Source organism: Miniopterus schreibersii (genome assembly GCF_964146895.1).
Source record: "Miniopterus schreibersii genome assembly, chromosome: 11".
NCBI lineage: Eukaryota > Metazoa > Chordata > Mammalia > Chiroptera > Miniopteridae > Miniopterus > Miniopterus schreibersii.
Window position 1 is genome coordinate 27,835,114 of NC_138111.1, and position 19,943 is coordinate 27,855,056.

Here is a 19,943-nt window from a genome sequence, read left to right on the forward strand (position 1 = left end):
CCACCAGCCAGGAGTGTCTCTCCCAGGCTCCCCCTCGGCCAATACTATTCCTCCCTGCCTACCTCGTCCTTGTCATTGTCCTTGTCTCTGCCTCTGCTCTGTCTCTCATTTTCTCTCCATGTCCAAGTGTAGGTGTCTCTTCCTCACTCCACTCTAATTCATCTTTAGATCTGAGGCCTCTAGAGTTTCTCTGGCCTTTGAATCAGTTAGTTCATGCTGTGTCCTCTCCTGAGTTCTTGCCTCATTCAGGACGGACCCTCTAGGGCTGCTGTGGGGAGAGCAGAAGGGAACAAGGCCCCAGGACAGAGTGCCTTTTCTTTCACAGAGGGATTCTGGAGTCTGCAGTTGCAAAGGGGGACTGGAAGCTGTGGAGATGTCACCTTGGGCCTGCCATGGGTCATTTGCCCTCCATCAGATGAATATTTCTGACCTCACCCAGCTGTGGGCCAGGGGGCCGGGGGAGAGGTGGAGTCCAGGCCAGTCAGCTTCACAGGATCTCAATTTCTTGGAGGCACCACCACATGAGGCCTCCCTGCTCATTCATTGTCCAGGCCAGATTGAGCCTATCTGAACATAAGCACACCATGCCAACCAACGCCACCCTGAAGCTCAGAACACAGTTTGTGGCACATCAACAAATACACAGTTAGAACTGGGCCATGGTCAGTGGTGCTCAGAACCTCCCATGTTGGGCTTGTATAACCTGAACTGTCTGCTTCTGCAGAGATGAATAGAGGCTTTCCAGAACTCACACTTCCCCTTCCTCAGGTTCTGCCTTCAGCTGGGCAGGGGCTAAGGGTGGGGGCCGCAGGGCAACTGAAACCTTGCTGGGGCTGGCAATGTTAGAGTAGGCAGATAGAAAGATATGAACTGGGAGAGGCAGCTGGGGCTTGGAGGAAGTATGTGTGAGACACGACAAATTAAAAATAGACAATGGAGGTGGCAGGCCCCTATGTGAGGAAGAAAGATTCAGAGCCCCTAACTGGTGCGTAACACCTAGGTGAAGAAGCATTGTAGTTTGAAGATATATCTTTTTGAGATATGAGGGAGGGGATGACTTGCTCCTTGCCTAGGGATAGTCCAACCTAGGGGTATAAATCCTCTAAACTTCCAAATATTGGGGCACTCGGTTTGGTTTTGGCTGGCTGAGTTGCCTGCTCAGGTTCTATCTGAGTGTATTTCTTTCCTACAAATAAATCCTCGCCTGCTTTTGCTGCCATTTGTTGTCTCTTGTTTGAATTCATTCCTATAAGCAAGACAAGAATTGGGGGCCAGAGTACTGTCTCTGGCCAGAGGTTATCTCTGGCCAGACACCACCCCAAACACCACTGACAGCAAGAGGGATCTGAGGTCCTGGATCCTAAGCCAGACTCAGACCCTCGGTAACCAAGGTTCCTAATCTGGAGCCTGTCACTTGTATCTGTCATTGTCACTGCTGATGATTGTCAGCCTCCATGGTGCCAGTATTACTGGAGACTGTTACTGAGTCTTATTAACATTCCTATAGCACTGTGAATGTCACCGTCATTGTTACTCTATTTGACTGTCAGTCTCATTGCATTTTTGATTTTGAGGTTACTGTCACAATGAGTCAACGTCAACAGGTATCAGTGCCTTGTTTGTTGGTGTCATTGTATGTGACTGTCACTCACTGTATCATTTGTCATTGTAGTGACTGTCATCGCCCATGTGTCATTGTCAGCTATACAGCTCGGTCTTGTTATACTGGGTGTTGTTTTCAATGTGGAAGTGTGTCTTTGTGTCACAGTGAAACAGTGATAGTAAGTTGGGGGGCCAGGATTTGTCTCTTGATGTGTCAGTTGTGTGTGTATAACGATGACACTTGGGTTCTCTGCCAGGAGAAGTGCTGGGTTCCTTGTGCTAACAAGGGGTTTGGGCTGCTGGGCACTGGGCTCCTTTCTTGCTCCTGGTGTGCCCTCTGTTCCCTCTTCATTCTGGAGCTGGGGCTGGAGGCCAGGCTGGCCCCTGGAGGCATCTATAGGGAAACTGGGTCAGTTTGCTTGGCCCTTATCTGGGACTTTGTGGGATTTATCCTCCAGATCTACCCCAGAGCCATGGGGTGTGGACTCAGAAAATTCCTGGGAAAGATGCTCTTTGCCCTGGGATGGGCAGTGTGAAGTGAGCGAGGGCAGGGTGGAGGTGTAGCCTGGATGCCTCTGGCCTCAGCTTCTCTACCTGAGAATGGGCCCAGCTGGGACTCTAAGGGAAGGGGAAAATGAAATTGGCCTGGGGCTTTCTGGATTTATGGCAGAGAGTTGGGGTGGGGTTTTTAGTCTACCCTTGGGGCCTGGGCTACTGGATCCCCAAAGAGAAGTCCTACAGTCCTCAGGAAAGCCCTGCTCTTCTTGACTCGTGTTGGCCAGGACTGCTACACTGACACTGTCCCTCACATTGGAGGAGCTGAGTGGACTTAGAGAGATGTTCTAGGGTGGGCACAGAGACCCTGCCAGTGTCTCTGTCGTTCTCTCTAGGTCTGTCTCTCCTGCCCTTGAATCTCTGCCCATCTTCTATGCTCCTCATCTCTCTTCCTAAGTCTTTTCTTCCATTTCTCCCTATTTTGGTCCCTTCTTGTCCTTCTGGGTCTCCACTCATGGCTCTCCTTCTCTCCCTGCCTTGGTGTTCCTGCCTCCCTGGATCTCTCCCTTTTCTAGGTACCCCAATCATGCCGTGTCTGTCTTGGTACCCCATCCCCCACTCTCTGCAGTGCTCACTCTCAGCAGCGCCTGTCTCCCAAGGCTGCAGCCCCGTTGGCCCAGGGCCCGGCCCTTACAGTAACTCATCGGGCTGATGGAGGCGACTTTGATGAAGAAGCCACCCCTCCCCCTGCAGGGGCCCAAGTGTGCGTGCGTGTGTGTGTGTGTGTGTGTGTGTGTGTGCTTATATGCATGACACCCATGCCAGGCCCTCTCCTCACCCCTGCCCTCCCTCCAAAATCAGGACCAGGAAGGAGCTAGGAGCAGAGGGTCACCCTGTCCCTCTTTTCCCATCCTGTGATCTAATCTCCATCTTCTCCGCCTGCCCAGCTGCCTCCCCATGCCAAGGTTCCTGCTTCCATGTGGTGGGCAGTGGGTGGCACTGAGGTGGAGTATTTTCCTGGCTATGAGGAGAAAGACAGGCAGATGGCAGAGATGGTGGGGGTGGGGATGGGTCTGAGGGCTACCTGCAAGGGTGGAGGTAGGGAACCAGCTCTTTTCTCTTTCTCTAGTACTAGCTCTAAATTCAGACAGTTTTGGGTTCATTTCCTGGCCCCACTACTTGCTGACTGTGACTTTGGCCATTGTCTCCTAGACCTGAGGAGTAGCTGAAGATGGGGAAGTGACTGAGGGTCAGGAGCCAGGCCAAGTGGTAGCTAAGGCTGCAGGAGCCACTGACATGGGAGGGATAGCCAAGGCCATATGGGGCCTAGAGAGATGAGCTGTGCCAGGGTGGAGCAGTGAGAGCACCTATGGCTGTGGCTGGAGGAAAACCAGGGCAGGTGGGGTGACTTGCCTAGTGAGAGGCAAGTATAGCAACAGGCAGGCAGGAGCCCTTTCCCATTAAGGAGCCCCACCCACTGGTACAGGCTGACACCCACATTTGTCTCCTCCTGCTTTAGCTGTCTGCAGTGTCTCTGGCAGTATTTCTGACAGTGGCTCTGGCTGTGTGTCTGAGTGTCCCTGGCAGTGTTTTTCAGTGGTGTGGATACTTCCTGGCTGAGCATCTGGCTATGTCTCTGGTTCTCTCTCTAGCTGTTTTTCTGGGTGTATGCCTGTTTGTATCTATCAATTTCTCCGGTGTTTCTCTGCTTGTGTGTCAGGCAGTTTCTCTGGCATGGTTTGGGACAGTGTCTCTGACTCTCTGGCTGTGTCGCTGATGGTTTCTTTGCCTGTACCTCTTCCTCTTTCTCTGGTGCTGTGTTGGCTTGCGTCTGGCTGAGTCTTTTACAGTGTTTCTGGCGGATCCTTTGATTATGTATCAGCTGTTCTCTGGCTTTGTCTGATTCTGCCTCACAGTTTCCCAATATAACTCGAACTTTGTGAAGCTGTTGCTTTAGGGTTTTGTTTAGCTGTGTTGGACAGTGTCTCGGGCCAGTGTCTTTGCTGTGTGTCTGGCTACACCTTTGTCAGTGTCTGGTTGAGTGTCTGGCAGTGTTCCTCTCTGGGTCTCTACTTCTGTCTGGTTGACAGTCCCCCCTCTCCTCAGTCTGGGTTGGGAGAATCACATTTGGAGCCTTTTCTGCAGGAAATAGTTATTTTCCTTCTCTCAGATGTAAGTGTGTGCTGGGGTGGGGTTGGAGGGGGACAGCTGGATCCATTCCAGGAAGCAGGACAACAAATAGGGGGACAATCGGATCCTTCCTGGGCTCTGGGGACATGTTCTGAGTGTGCTTTATGTACCCACATGGGTGTATGTAGACACTAATGCACATCTGCTGGGCTGCACGTCCCAGGCCCCTGGGGCATGTGGCTAAGGTGACGGATGGGCTGAGATTCCTGACAAGGACCTACATGTGAAAACCCCTCATTCTTCTCTAGCTCACTGAGGGGCAGATCTGAGGGGCTCCTGAGCATCCAGGTTTTGGGCTCTTTCCCAGGAGCACAGCAAGGGACCTTCCATTCAAGGCAATTTGGAGAAGTATAGACCTCCAACTAAGTTAAAACATTACCCTTTCATTCTGTGATGTTTATGGCTAATTAGCCAACCTCACCAGTAAATTTTGTGTTTTTTTTTTTTTTTAAGAAAAATGGTCCTAACATTACCAGTGTTCTATAACTCATCCGCGGTTGACTACATCCTGCAGCCAGCAGCCTTATTGAGCAATAAACCACTGTAGGTTGCTTTCTACCGTCTTAGCAAACCTTCGCCTACAGATGCCAATAATGTTGTTTTCTATTGCTTGAAAGAGGATCCTGAGCCCCATTAAGAAGGGCATTTGGGGTCAAGGTGCCTGGCCCTAGGGCTGGGATTTCCCAGTCTTGCCTGAGAAGTAGGGGGGCTCCCTAGGAGGTTCCTGCCTGGGCTGATGCTGCCCCTTCCCCCACTACCCCATTTCTCCCAACAGATGGCCGTTCCTGTCCCATGGGCCTGCTGTGCTGTGCTTGCTGCCGCTACTGCCGTTGTCTACGCCCAGAGACACAGTCCTCAGGGTGAGTGCTGGGGGGGGGGGGGGGGAGGAAGCATTCCCTGCCCACCCTCTCCCAGAGCTGAGGATGAACCTTCCTTGGCATAGCTGTACGCACTCACCTGAGAGCCACACACTGGCACATGCTGGGCATAATCATCCATGAGCACCCAGAAGGACTTGAGTTATATGACTGATATGCAGGGTGACCCACTGATGTTGTCTCATAGGCATGGTCCTTCAGTCCCTCCTGGGTGATCTCATGCTGATGGTATCTCTGGCTTTAGATGATCTGTCCCTCTTCCCACTAGGATGGATGTAGGGTACAGACAGGTGGGATGGGAGTTGGGGGCAGCTAGGGCCAGGGCCCCTGTACATTATCTGGTGAAATGGGGTCTCTTAGGGTCTTTGGGGGTGTGCAGTGGGTGGCACTGAGAGAGGCAGTGGGCAAGAATGCTTTCCCTTATCCTGGAGGGAATATGGGGGCAGAGATGGTAGACTGAGGACAAGATGGGGGAATGGGCAGGGTGGCAAGTGGGAGAGGGCTGGCACTAAGGGAGGGGATTGGTCAGTCAGTCAGCTGGAATGGAATGGCTATAGGAGGCAGGTATTACTCAGGCAGTGAAATTAGCAGCCTCCTGCCCTCCCCCTACCAATGTCCAGTGAGGGCTGAGTTCTCCCCTTAGCCTACAGTGCAAGGAGCTGCACCCCTGCTGGGAAACAAGTGCCCTCTTAACTTGACCACCAGCCCTTCCATTGCATTTGAGGCAGCACCTCAGCCACATCAATATAGGGGCTGACCTTGAAACTTTTCAAACAAGGCTCCAAGTGTAGGGAACTCCCCTTTTGGATGTGTTCTGCACCACCTGCCCTCACCTCAGCTGGCTTGAGTAGAGGCAGAGAAGGTGGGGGCATCTCTGAGGCTCAGGCATGGAGCAGACCCTGAAGACTGAGCTCTGCCACCCTCAAGGCTGTGGGTTCAAGGAAGGCAATAGGTAGAGGCTACTGTGGCCTCTTCCTTGTATGTCCAACACTGAGACCCAGAGAGCCTGGCCTGCCCCAGGGCTGCTCCCCAATAGTCAGGGACCAAAGGAACCACTTCTAGGCCAGCCCATCGACCTCCCGTCTGCAGTTAGCCTGCCCTGGCTCCTGTGCAGACCTGACTTGCCGAGGCCTGCAGTGGTCTCTAGCTTTGGCCTGGTCCCTGCCCTGTGTGTAAAGCAGAACCACGTGTGACCAAGGCCATATCTCTGCGACTGTGTGAGACTGTTCTTGTGCAGTGTTCTTGTATGGGTGAGACCATGTCCCTCGCTGTTTCTGTTTCTCTGTGTGGTTGCATCCTTGTGGGCTGTGCCTCGGTGTGATATTGTCTGTCTGTGTGTGACCATGCCCTTTGTGGAACCGTGTCCTTGTGGTTGAGACTGTACCCCATGTGTGATAGTTTCTGTTTCTGTCTGTGTGTTTGTGCCCCTGTTAAACTGTCTCCCCGTGTATGAGACCATATCCCCATATATAACTGTGCCTCTGGGTGACAGGGCCCTTCCTATGCATGCATGTGATCTTGTATCAGGTGTTACCATCTCTGAAGTGGTACAGTGTCCCTGTGTGGCTGTGACCTTGTGGACTGTTGTCCTGTGTGTCCTTCTTTGTGGTGATTGTCCTCAACCTGTGTGTGTGGCGATGTGAAGTTGCTTAGGACACCCGGGGGGACTGTTTCCGGCATGTGGTCCCCATGTGAGCCTGTGTGCGCAGGTGTGAGGGAGCCCTCAGCTCTGTCCCTCTGTGTTTTCTGTGTCCATGACCTCATCCTGTCTCTGTCTCTCATCCTGGCTTCTAACAACCTTTTCACAGCTGATTCCTTTGGAGCATTTGTCACCGCATCAGGGCCAAGATCCTCATCCTTCCCCTGCTGCTTGATTTAATTTCTGAAATGGACAGCATATCAGTAGGGACACCCATGGGGTGGGAGGAGAGCTGTCCAGAGACAAAGCATTAAATCACTGCCATCTTTGGAGCTGTTGCTTGGCTGTGTGCATTGCCATTGTTGTGTTATTGTAGCAGTGTGACACTGTGTGATTGTCATGTCATGTTGCTCCTTCTTCCTCTGTCTTGTGGCCTGTGGTTGTCTTCTGTCATTGTGCTGTTGTTTTTTCATTCCTGTCCTGCCCTTACATCTTTGGTTTGTCATTGTCCTTGGGTTGTGTTTCCATGTCCTCTGTGAAGTGTTATCCCACTGCTATTATATTTGTTATGCTGTTGGGTCGCTGTTTCCTCATCTTGTGACTGTACCTGCCCCCCAGGATTAAAGGACCATCCTGGGTCCATGTTAGTTCTGAGCTGCTGTTGGTCAGTGTTGATGTGTTGCTGCTGGGACCATGATGGCCACACCCCCTCCCCATCGGTCAGTTTTCAGCCTCCTCCTCAGGCAGCTGGACGCAGAGCCTCTGCTGGGGGGTGGGGTGCAGAGAGAGGGGCTTGGCATGTTTCCTGGAAGCTCCAGGTTTTTGGAAGGGAGGATGGAGGGGGGCTCAATGGCTAGGGCTGGTGGATTGGGGGGGCTCTATGGCTTGAGCTTTGGACACTGGGCCTCTGGTCAGGGGGAGGCCCCCATTCAGTCTCTGGTCCAGCCTCACAGCTGTGGCCTCCAAGGCCCCCAGCCGCCGCCCTTCCGCCCCGTTCATCCTCTGTTCGGCTGGTCCCAGGCCCCACAGATGAATGGTCAGGGCTGGCTGGGTTTCCTGCTTTCCTCTCCTCTGACAGGGACAGGGAGGCTCAGAGAGGGGCAAGACAGAGACAGGCAGCGGGGGAGAGACCTGGAGATACGGAGAGACCCCAGCACACGGAGCCAACAGAGGCAACAAACAGGGACAGATGTTCCAGCAGCACAGAGAAAAGCAGTACTGGGGAGGGGGCGGCGATGGAGGCAAGGGGGTGGCTGGTGACATAGGGGGATCCCTACCCCCTGCCGTCCTAGTGGTGTTAACAAGTCTAATTAAGAGGCCACTGGCCCAACTTAATTGGCTCGTTAACAGGAACTGCCTCTGAAAATTTCCTAACTCAGTGGGGTACCTCTCTGAGGGGAGACTTGAGCGAGTGTTAACGAGGGATCCCGCAGCCCCCCACCCAGGCCCCTCCCCCTCACTCTTCCCCTCCTACCCTCACTCCTCAGATCTGGCTGGGACCCGGGAAGCATCTGTCCTTCCATACTTGGGGGGCAGGATGCAGAGAGTAGATTTGCATCTCCTGGCTCTTCATGCCTGTTTCTCTGCTGGTGTCCGTAGATGGGTGTCTGGGACTTTCTCTGTCCCACATGCCTCCCCCACCTAACGCTGCCTCTCGACAGGTGCTCCCTCCCACCCTTCCACTCCAGTCTCCTGGGCTCCGTCCATCACGCCTGGGTTGCCGAGGCCAGGGCTGGGGTTTGCTTTTGGCTCAGACAGGCCCCTCCTGGGGGCAGGAGAGGAATGGTCAGAGAGCTCCCTCAGTCCCAGCACTCCCCCACCCCCAATCCAAGCAGTTCCTGCCTCATGAAGTTGACAGCTGCCAGGAGTTCCCTAGGGCTCCAGTCCTCCACCCAGCCCATTCTCCCTTCTCCTGCTGCTGCCCAAGCCCTGGATTGCTGGTTGGGGGTGGGGAGGTGGGGCTTGTCAGGGGGGCCAGAGTGGGAGAGAGAGAGAGAAAGGCAGGACAGAGAGAGATAAGGATGGGGAAGAGAAACAGATGGGGAAAGACAGAGAAAGGAGTCCAGGAATGGGGCCCCTCAGCTCCAGCTTGCCTGGGTAGCAGATGTCAGTGACTGGGGCTGGGCCTGTTGGTGGTAAGAGGGTTAGGGTCATGGGGGTCAGGAAAACTTTTTAAAGGACCTAGGGACTGGAGGTGAACTAGATTTTCACTGAGTTCTAAATACCTCCCAGCACTCTACACAATCACCCCCCCACACACACACACACACAGAAAAGATCACCCGTTCACACACACACAGTTTTGGAGGCACTCACATACCTGTACACTTGCACAGTCATGGGGACATTTTGCACTCTCCTCATCTCCCCAGGTCAGACAGAGCGTCTTGACCTGGACTCCTCACTTGTGCACATTCACAGGCTCTCATCCTTGCACACTCACCTGGGATTGCTGGGCACAGCTGTGACCTGTGACTTTTGCTCTGTGCCCTCCCCATCCCCACAGAGGCACCCCACGTGCAGTACGAGCGCCTGGGCTCAGACGTGACTTTGCCATGTGGGACAGCCAACTGGGATGCAGCTGTGACGTGGCGGGTAAACGGGACAGACCTGACCCCTGACCTGCTCAATGGCTCTCAGCTCGTGCTCCGTGGCCTGGAACTGGGCCACAGTGGCCTCTACGCCTGCTTCCATCGTGACTCCTGGCACCTGCACCACCAAGTCATTCTACATGTGGGCTGTAAGTGTTGCTTCCAACCCCTCATTCGATCCCCTACTTCACTCAAAGGGGTTGTCAGTGAGACCCAGACCCTTGGCCTAGATCAAGTCCCTTTTCTGTTGGTGGAGGGAGGAAGGCTGTTGCACCCTTACCTTTGCCCTCTGATTCCATCTTGGCCTGCTCTTCCGACCTCTGAGCCAAGTCTTGCCCACTGAGTCCAGACCCCTGGGTATTTTGTACATGTATCTCCCCTCCAACCCTAGAGGTCTTTGAGATCCTGAAATCCTGTTCCTATGACAAGATGGGTAGAGGAGGGCTGGCAAGGTCATGGCCCATCTGGGGCCTGGTGGGGAGTAATCCAGGGTCACAGCTCAGAGTGGGAGTAGTCACATTCCACTGTGTGCTCTCAGGGGATGGCCATGAGGGCCTTATGGAGGAAAATGGGATCTGTGGTTATGTAGGTATAGGTAAGGGAACTTGGGAAGGCTCAGAAAAGAAGGATTAGAGGTGGGGAGGACAGGAGAGTAAAGAGCAAGAGGAGTCAAGACAGCTGGCGGTATCATTCACTACAACAGACACAGTATGAGGGTCTACTGAAGAAGTTAGTATGTTCCATTTGGACAGTGTCTTTTGGGTTTCCCTAGACTCAGATCCCAAGATGAGAATTCACATATAAGTAGTTTGTTTGGCAGGTGACAGAAACACCGTAGGGGAATGGGAAAATGATAGGAAGTTAAGAGTTATCAGCCATTAAGTCTGGGCTCCTGGAGCTTAATCCACTGGGGGAATCTTGGCATCCCAGGCAGAACATGCACCTCAGAGGTCACCTGCCAGAGGGGTGAGGGAGCTTGGGTGTTTATATACCACTCCTGCCCATCCTTGGTTGGGGGATTCTCCTGGGGTGGGGGCAGGGATGTTGTTAATTCTCCAGCACTTTTGGCCTGGTGCCTCAGCAGGCAATGCAGGCTTTGGTGGCCAAAGAAAGCTCTTAGGCATATAACTGCAGAAGCAGCAGCATGTATGGGTGAGGGATCTATGGCACCATCCATATCTGCTATAGACACATTTGTTGGGGTCTTTGAGTGACGTCCAGGAATTGATGGCTGGTAGGTAGTCAATCTAAGGGTCTGGGGTTCAGGGGAGAGGTCTGTGCTGGAGATGGGAATTTGGAGAGTTGTCAACATTAAGGCCATGGAAGGGATGAGATGGCCCAGGGAGAGACTGTGGGATGTGGAGAGAAGAGGACCCATAATGAGCCCCGAAGACCATCATTGTATAAGGGGTTGATGGAGAGAAATGAGCCACAAAGAGAGGAGCCAATAGGAAGGTAGAGGGAAGCCCAGGTGAGTGGGATTTGGCAGAAGAGTTTGGAGAACTTAGAAGGATGAGGTTATCAGTGTTGATGAGGGTCAGCATCCGGATCCCAGCCAGAGGCTCCCACTGACAGAATAAGTACTCAGAAAACAGTTTTATTTTTCTCCTTGAGCCAAAGATTCAAGCTTCTCTGCACCCCACTGCTTGAAGATGGTTTCTTTACTTTCCCTGGCAGCTACTGAGGGGAGAAGATGCTTGAGGGTCCTGGGAGCAGGCCCTTACCCCACTGCCAGGAGATTGGTATGGAAAACCATGGGAAATGTTAGATTGAAGGGTTGCTCAGGGTCCTCAACAAAAACAATGACCCACCAGTAGGGCTAGAGGAGGGGTGCAAATATGTTTTGGTGGGAATGTTCCTTTCCCCACAGAAAAGCCTTTGTTTGAATATGTTTAAACTTTAGAGATCGCTTTCCTAACCAAACAACTTAGTTGCAAGCCAAGGGTGGAGTGACCCCTGTTGGCCAGGTCTAGAAATGTAGGACCAGCCTACAGGAGTCTCCCTTGACCCACCCGGAGCAGAGGACTCAGCTTTCCCCCACCTCCGCTCACCCCCTCCCCTGGCCTCCCTACCTTACTGGGGGTTGAGGAGGGTTGGGTGGGGGGTGCATATACTGAGTGCCATGGAAGAAGGATGATGCCACCTTGGCACTGTCACTTACACTCCTGACTTCTCAGTTTGATTCCCATAAGTCTTCAGGATGGACAAGGTTGGCAGTAATGGCTGGGCCTTGGTGACACTGGGCCCCATTCCCGATGACTTGATCTTCTTTGAGGGGAATTGGGTCTAGAAGTAATTACTATAGTCTGTACACACAGGATATGCCCACAACTGCCCTGTTGTGACCAGAGCCCAGACCTTTTATATATAGTACTGACCACTCCCCAGCCCTGCCTGTCAGAGGAGAGCTGGCCATGAATTGGCTGTAGCATTAGTAACAGGTATTTATCTCTCATTGTCTTCTTTCCTTCTAAAGAGCTGGTCAGAGTAACAGGGGACATTAATCATGATTGTCGCAGTCACTTTATATTAGTAACAAGAGACTGGGTTTGGAAACACTCGATATCAAATTATCCTTCTTGCCAGCACTCGGAGAACAGGACAAAGTTCCCCTGATTTGTGGGTCATTCAAAACAAAAATTATTTAATATTTATCCTAAATATATACGATTTCCAAGGGAACCTGATCATAAAAATATTCTGTTGAAAGTCCTCTTAATCAGACTGATCCCTGAATTGCTTTCTCTTGATTCATCTTCCTGCCCTCAGGTGGATACTCAGAAACAGCTCTGAGGAGCCCCTGCCCAGGATGATGAAGCCCCCCCCAATTAGGAATAAGATCACAAGGTTCCAACCTTTAATAGTCTTTTTTTACTAGACACTGCTAATGCAGTGTCATTCTGATTTTAAGCTAAAACAAATCAGAGATTAATCTACTAACTTTAAATTGGACAGCCCTAGCTGGTATGGCTCAGTGGTTAGAGTGTGGCCCACAGGCTGAATGGTCCCAGGTTCTTTCCTGACCAAGGATACATACCTCAGCTACAGGCTCAATCCTTGGCCCCAGTCGGCATTGAGCGGGAGGCAGCCAATTGATGTGACTCTCCCATATCATTGTTTCTCTCTCTCTCTCTCTCTCTCTCTCCCTCTCTCCCTCTCTCCCTCTCTCCCTCTCTCTCTCTCTCTCCCCCCCCCTTCCCCTCCCTTCCACTCTCTCTGAAAAGCAATGAAAAAAATATCCTTGGGTGAGGATTAAAAAAAATTAAAAATAAAAAATAAATTGGACAGTTCCTTATCCAGTTTTTTAAAATTTGTATTTGATCGGTCAGGATGGGAGCTCCAGACCCCCTGGTTTAGCACTACTTTGCCCTCAGCCTTGTTTGGCTGGGAAGGAAAGAGCAGCCTGTGGGAGGGAGGAGGGGGCATTTGGGAGTCCAGAAGTTGGGGTATGTCAAGGGATGCCACTGGATAAGGTTGGGACAGGCCATGGCCCTTGAATGCCAGGCAGGAGGAGGAGTGTGGGTGGGGCCTGGGCAGGGCTGGAGCTGGAAGGGTCCTGCCCTGCCCAGCCCAGCCCAATCTGGCCTGGCCAGGAGTGTGGGCTGCCTGCCCCTCCCTCCTCTTTGGGCCGGCGGGCAGGCCTCGTGCGTGCCGGGGGCTCCAGCCCAGGCGGGCTGGCGAGATGAGAGGAAAAACATGCGGTTTGGTGGGCTGGACATGGAAACACAAGCCAATTAGGAGGAAAACAAACAAAGCCTGGGCCAGCGAGGGCACACGCACACATGCACACGCACACATGCACATGTACACACTGCCCTGCATGGGACCCAGGGACACCCTGCCACTGGCTCACAGCATCCTTTGGACATCTCAGGAGTCCCCACAAGAGGCAACTCAGGATGCCCGGGCATCAAGAACACTTCCTCATGCCCCGAGTGATACTATGATATGTATGCATGTGAGCTCTTTCTAACGTGCTCTCACACAGTGTTCAGCTCATACACGGGAACACACTTGGAATTCTGGGCACCTTCCCCACCCAGTTTGAAAAATACATTCAGGCTTAAACTCCATCTTACATATAGGGTCTCAGGTATATAGTCTTGCTGTCACTGTTTCAGACATAGTGGCGCACTTACACGTGCTCTCGCAGAGTGCCTGGGCCGCACAGCCTTACGCATACAGGCAGTCTCAAACTCAAACAGCCTCTCGCTGAGACACACACACAGTCGTTCAGTCACACACAGCCAATCACAGAGTCTCAGTCACACACACAAAGCCTCTCAGAGTTACACACACAGCCTCACAATTGCACTGTCTTTGAAAAAACTGCTTCTCCCCTGACTCGCAGCACACTCGCAACAGGCCTCCTGATCGCATGCTGTCCCACAACCTCACACTTGGTCTCTCACAGCACCCCCACCTCCGCCCACCCGGCCCCTCAGCTGGGCTCCAGCTGCAGCAAGTCACTCCTTTTCTTCCTTTTCTTTGTTTTTCTTTCCTCCTTTTCCCTCTGAGAAACCTGGTCCCTGTCAGGAAACCCAAGCCCTTCCCTACTCAGGGCCCAGGGCCAGGCAGGAGTAGCCAGATGACAGACAAAGCCCTGCCTGGCCCCCTAGCCCTCAATGACCTGCCCAGTTAGAGAGGGAAACTTGTTTGAGGGGGACGTTTGAGGGGGCACTGGTTTGAGGGGGGAGGAACAGTCTGAGGAATGGAGGAGGCTGGTCATTGGGGAGGCTGGCCGGGGGAGGGGGCCTGTGAGTCTAGTGCCATGGCCCTCTCTGCCCTCCCAAGAGTCCCAGGCAGCAGGGAGCTGACTCTGCAGGCTTCAATCCCCACCCCACCCCCACCCCCAGCGCCCTTCTCCTTTGAAGCTGGGGGTAAGGGAGGGTGGTGGCAGAAGGGAGGAGTGGAAGCTTTTCAGCCGACCTCAGAATGTCCTTTCCTCCTGGGGTGGCTGCCAACTCTGGCCTGCCCCACAGGCCCCCACAAGGCACTTCCTGTGTCCTTGGCCGCCCCCCACCCCACCCCCACACCTCTGTGCCCCTGGGCAGATAGGGAAGGGATACGAGAGGCACGCAGTATGAACATGGAGCAGACACAAGATGGACACCGGGCCAGGAAGGTTTCCCAGGGGAGGCAAACAGCGGTGAGCAGCATGAAAGCTGCCCCTTGTGGGGGCTTAGCTGGGCTCTGGCCGTCCATTGCAGGCCTGGGGCATGCAGCTGCCTCTGCCCACAGCATTGCCCACTCCATCTGCTACACCCAGGCTTCCCTGATGCCTCTCTGAACCCCTCATCTCTCCTGTTGCAAAGCCAGATGGGATCTTAGGGGTTCAGCCCAAATACATACGTCCATACTTGAACATAGTGGATCTGTACATACACACAATCACACAGAGTCACTCACAGTCACATGCACACTGTGGATGAAAACCCACAGTTTCCCATGTGTCACTATGGCCACTCAGCAAGCATAGACGTGCACTCCCCTTCACTGTCCCTGGCTTATTGAACTGCCCCCTCCTATTTCCTGTCCACCTGTCAGGCAGGGGGTGGGGAGGTGGAGAGGGGGGCACGGGAGGGAGGTGTCAGTGTCCCTGGAGCCACTGAGGACATTCCTTGCCTGGGTCAGATCACAGAAGCTGCCTCCTTCCAGGAACCTGAGCCGGCTGTCCTCACTCCTTACCCAGTGCCTGAGGGTGGGACAGCTGGACTAAGTGCTCCTGGCATCTAGAGTGTGTGTGGTTAGACAGCAGAAAAGACTTCCCAAGTGTATTTGTGTGGTCATGTAGGTGGTATTCCCATCCTTGGGTATAGTCCCAGCTTTGACTTGCTTTGTAACCCCAGGCAGGTCCCTCTCCTTCTCTGGGCCTCCCCATTTTGAAGACAGCAGCTGACCATGTAAAGGGCTTCGTAAAGGGTCTGTGATAGAGAAGCCAGGGCTAGGGCTGGGATGAGGTACACACCAAGGGAATAGCAGCTTCCTCTCGATAGGCATATGCACACACACGCAATCATATATGAGCACGCGATCTGGCAGCCATGCACATAGATGCTCCTACACATGTACCTACATCCCATCATGGGTCACCCTTTCATGTCACATACGTGTGTAACATATATACCCATGCGTGCTGACACATACAAATACAAACATGAGCAGCCACCCAGTGCTGTTTTTGCTGTGGGACACCCAGGCCTGTCCTCATGTTTCTCATTCTCTACTGAAGGGAAGCCTGAGGTGTCTCTTCTCCAGGGAGTGCACCCTGATCATCCCAGCAGCCAGACTCCCTTCGGCCTCTGTTGCACAGTTTGGGAATGGACACAGCGTGGCAGGAGATGTGGGGCTGGGCTGATTCCCCCAGACATCGCCTCTGTCCTGTGATTGATGAGCTGAGGCCCGCAGTCCCCTGCTCCCCACAGTTCCCGCCTCCATTGAGCAGGTGGGGGGGGTGGGGCTCCCTCTCCTTACAGCCCTTGTTTTTCTTTAATTAAACATCTGGCTCTCTGTGGCCTGGGAAGCCTCAGACCCTCGCTGACAGTCCCCCCCCAACCTCTGGCATTGCTGATGGGTTGGAGGGGGAGAGCTGGGGTTCTGGGGCCCACCTGTCCCCTTACTAGTGCAGGGGACTGGGGGCTCCAAGAATGCCCTGACCATGCTTTCTTCACCCCCAGTGCCACCACGGGAGCCCGTGCTCAGCTGCCGCTCCAACACTTACCCCAAGGGCTTCTACTGCAGCTGGCATCTGCCTGCCCCCACCTACATCCCCAACACCTTCAATGTGACTGTGATGTGAGTAGACACTCCTGTAACCCAGTTCCAATCCTGACCTCTGACCTCTCCCCCGGACCTCCCCCCACCCTGTGCCCACAGTCCAGACCCTAGCCCAGCCGTTGGCTTGACCTTCCCCCAACCTCTGCCCCACCTGACCCTTGATGTTGGTAACAGTGCCTGGGCCCCTCCCCAGGCACGGCTCCAAAATTATGGTCTGTGAGAAGGACCCAGCCCTCAAGAACCGCTGCCACATCCGCTACATGCACCTGTTCTCCACCATCAAGTACAAGGTCTCGATAAGTGTCAGCAATGCCCTGGGCCACAACGCTACAGCTATCACCTTCGACGAGTTCACCATTGGTATGTGGGAAGCGGGGAGTCCCTGCTGCTCATTTCAGTGGGAATATGTAAGTAGGTATGTGCCAGAGGTGTATATTAGCATTGGTGGGATGTTCACATGTGTGCACAGGTATATGTGGTATGTATATACATGTGTACACATATGCATGGCATGTATACACCTGTGAACATTTGAGTGCGTGTCCTTTACCTGCAGGGCTGAGAGACCTCTCCAGCAGCTCTTCCCATCATCTCTCTGGCTCCCACAGCATACAGGAGGGGGAGGGGGGCAGGCTGGGCCAGAACCTTGTGCAGCTGCAGCCTCCCCCCCACACACACTAATAGCTTCCTTACGGCCTGTGATGAATGAGGTGTCAGAACAGGAGACAGGAGTGGGACAGATACTGCGCTCCTCCAGCCCCCAGCCCAGCCAGACCCTCTGCCTATCTCTGCTCCATCCCAGCCAGTCCCCTTGCCTTCCCTTACTGCTACCCAGACCCAGCCAGACCCTCTGCTTGCCTCCCCACCCCATGGCTGGGTCCCCAGGCAGACTGACTGTTTCTACATGAGTTGGGCCCTTATATGCTCCCATCATATCCTTAGCCTACCTCCAACCCAGATCTGCAACACCTGTGGACAGTCTTTTAACCTTGACCATAGAGCAGCTTCAAACCCAGACTCTACTAAGGGAGGCATGTCTCAGTTTGGAAATAGAAAAGTTGAAGTGAAAAGCCAGGCGTGGGGGGAATGTATGATCTTGGTGCAGGAGGGTTGTTCCAGGTGACGGTGGGGATGATGGTAGAGACATCATACAGGCTTGGTAACTGGACACTGGTCATCATGAGGATGGGATTGGGAGGATGGGATGTTGATATCATGAGCTAGTGGCAGTGACTATAATGACAGTCATTGGTGATGACAGGAATGTGAGAGATGAAAGTAATGAAATGATTGTTAATGGTGGTTGCCAGACTGACAACAGAGAAGAGGGATCGCAACCATCATTATGACGACAGTGGTTGGCAATGTGAGATGGTGGACATGGTGGCTGGGTTGACGAAGTGGTGGTGTTCCCAGAGATCAGTGTGGTAATGAAGCTATGTCTCCCAAACAGTGAAGCCTGATCCTCCAGAAAACGTGGTAGCCCGGCCGGTGCCCAGCAACCCTCGCCGGCTAGAGGTGACATGGCAGACTCCCTCAACCTGGCCCGACCCTGACTCCTTTCCTCTCAAGTTCTTTCTGCGCTACCGACCCCTTATCCTGGACCAGTGGCAGCATGTGAGTGCCCTATCCTACCCTGCCCAGGCCCTGAGTATCTGTATCCCTACTGGTAGCTGTTCCAGTCTGAAGCCTGAGGGCAGTCAGGGAGGCTTTCTGAGGGGAGAAGTCACTAGGTGGATGGAGCTGAGGGAGGTGTCCTGATCTAAGGTGCTTAGGGGCTCATTAGATGGGTACACATCTGTCTTTGTGACTCCCTGGGGTTGTGGAGAGAAATGGAGGGAGATGGCAAGCAGGGCAGGCAGTTTCCTTACTTCTCCTCCTTAGCCCTGATTAGGAATCTCCCTCTTACACTTTGGCCCAGTCTCTGGGCCTGTGCTGGACCCAAGGGCCAGGACAGTCCTGTCCTCAAGGACTCACAGATGGGCTCAAGGCATCAGAATTAGGCAATGGAGTCAAGTTTGGCTCAGGGTGTGAGTTCAGGCCATGACTAGTGTCAGGGCTCCAAAGTCAGCTCTAACTTAGGAATCAGCTTAAGGTTATGGGTCAGAAGGTGGCCTGGGCTGGGAACTAAGCAATGGACAATGGACAGTGTGGGTCAAGCTGTGGTCTGGGATATTAATCAAGCTATGACAGAGAGCTCTGGGGAGCAGACGGGGGTTTGGGGCATACTTGATGTTCTCCCTCCTTGAGAGCCCTGGGTACATAGGGTTATGGGTGCTGTGCTTAGCCCATGAGGTCTGTGGGCTAGGAATGGGGCTAGGAGGGAGGGTGCTTCATGGGGCAACTCAGGCTGCCATCTGGGGGTCAGCTTGTACCCCCACCACATCTACCAGGCTCCAGCCCCATCTCCGCATGCACCCCTCCCAGCTAGCCTTTAAAGTGCGTAATTCGATTCCAGGATGCCTGTCCGGGTTGTAGGCCTGGCCCCCACGAAGTCTGCTCACACGCTCACATGTTCCCTGACAGAGTCCGGAGTCCCTCCCGCCTGGCCAGCTGCCCGAGCCTAATGCATTGCTAATAACCAGAGTCTAGTTTCACAAGCCCCCCTCCCCGGCTAACGAGCTACAGGCAGCAGCCCTGCGCGCGTTGCGGCGCACACGCCTTACAGTGGACCTGGCATACTGCCCACCACACACACGGGAACATGCACACACACACGTGGTCCCCAGGAGGAACCACGCTCCATACATGAATGTGACTAACATGGCAAAACCATGCACTTGCCTGCACCATGGGCATAGCTGACCCCCACACTAAGGTAGGCAGAGTAAAATATGTGGGGCTCTGTAGTAAGAATATGTGTGGCCTGTGGCATGTGCTAGCTCTGTTCCATGTCTCGTTGGCATTGCGGTTGGCCAGATTTATGGCTCTTTTGAACTTGAGTTTTGCTCTGAACAGAATCTGCTCTCCTCAATTTTTGATCTTAGAGAGAGGCAGGTGTATAATTGGGGGCGGGGGGTGCAGAGGGGAAAGCAGAGAAAAACGATCACTTGGATTTTCAGGAGGAAATGAGAGATATAGGCCAGGAATTGTGCAAGAATGGGCACCATGAAGCCTGGTAGGGGCTATCTTCCCATGGACAAGGGGGAGGCAAATACTAGGACCCAACTTGGGTTTCCCTTCCCAGTGTCTTCTGCTCTGGCCCTAGCTCAACAGGGAGGCCAGGAGACTGGATGGAGGACTCAGGGGTGAGGCCAAAGCCAGCGACTAGGGAATTCCTGCCAATTGAGGATCCATTCTCTTAAGGAGGTGGATTAAGGGATTAGTGACAACCTAGCAAGAAGGGCCCAGGCCTAGGAGATGTGGCTGCCAGAGGGCATTGGGCTTCTGGGACATATTCCTAGAAGTATGGTGCCCACCATAAGCCCACCAAGGAAATGGTAATTTGATCTGCTCCCTATAGCTCTTTCCCTTTGGGGAAAGACAGATGTGGAGGTCTGAGAGATCATCAAAGGAGGGGCCTGGGGCCGAATCCTGTTACAAGGGAGAAGGAGCTGAAGGAGCTCAGGCTACTCAGCCAGAGGGAGTCTTTGCAGAACAAAAGGGGACTGGGGGATCAGAGATGGAACTGGAGCCCAGCTCTAGGAGAAGAGGGACTGTGGGGCCCACCGTTCTTCCAGGGCTGGGAGTAGAGCTTACTAAACTCAGGTCTGGGCCCAAAGCAGCTCTCACCCTGACCCTGACCTTTACCAGTGTCTCCTGCCTCAGGGT

General features: G+C 53.5%; 1 protein-coding gene across 2 annotated transcripts in view; it reads left to right on the forward strand.

The window, feature by feature from the left end:
- Positions 1 to 19,943, forward strand: part of CNTFR (ciliary neurotrophic factor receptor) — a 39,516-nt gene that overhangs the window by 16,911 nt on the left and 2,662 nt on the right. For both annotated transcript variants that reach the window (XM_081152239.1, XM_081152240.1), the window contains 5 exons: positions 5,063 to 5,147; positions 9,311 to 9,544; positions 16,073 to 16,190; positions 16,366 to 16,532; positions 17,626 to 17,789. In XM_081152239.1, coding sequence (XP_081008365.1) covers positions 5,063 to 5,147; positions 9,311 to 9,544; positions 16,073 to 16,190; positions 16,366 to 16,532; positions 17,626 to 17,789 — 768 coding nt within the window. The remainder of the gene's footprint in view (positions 1 to 5,062; positions 5,148 to 9,310; positions 9,545 to 16,072; positions 16,191 to 16,365; positions 16,533 to 17,625; positions 17,790 to 19,943) is intronic.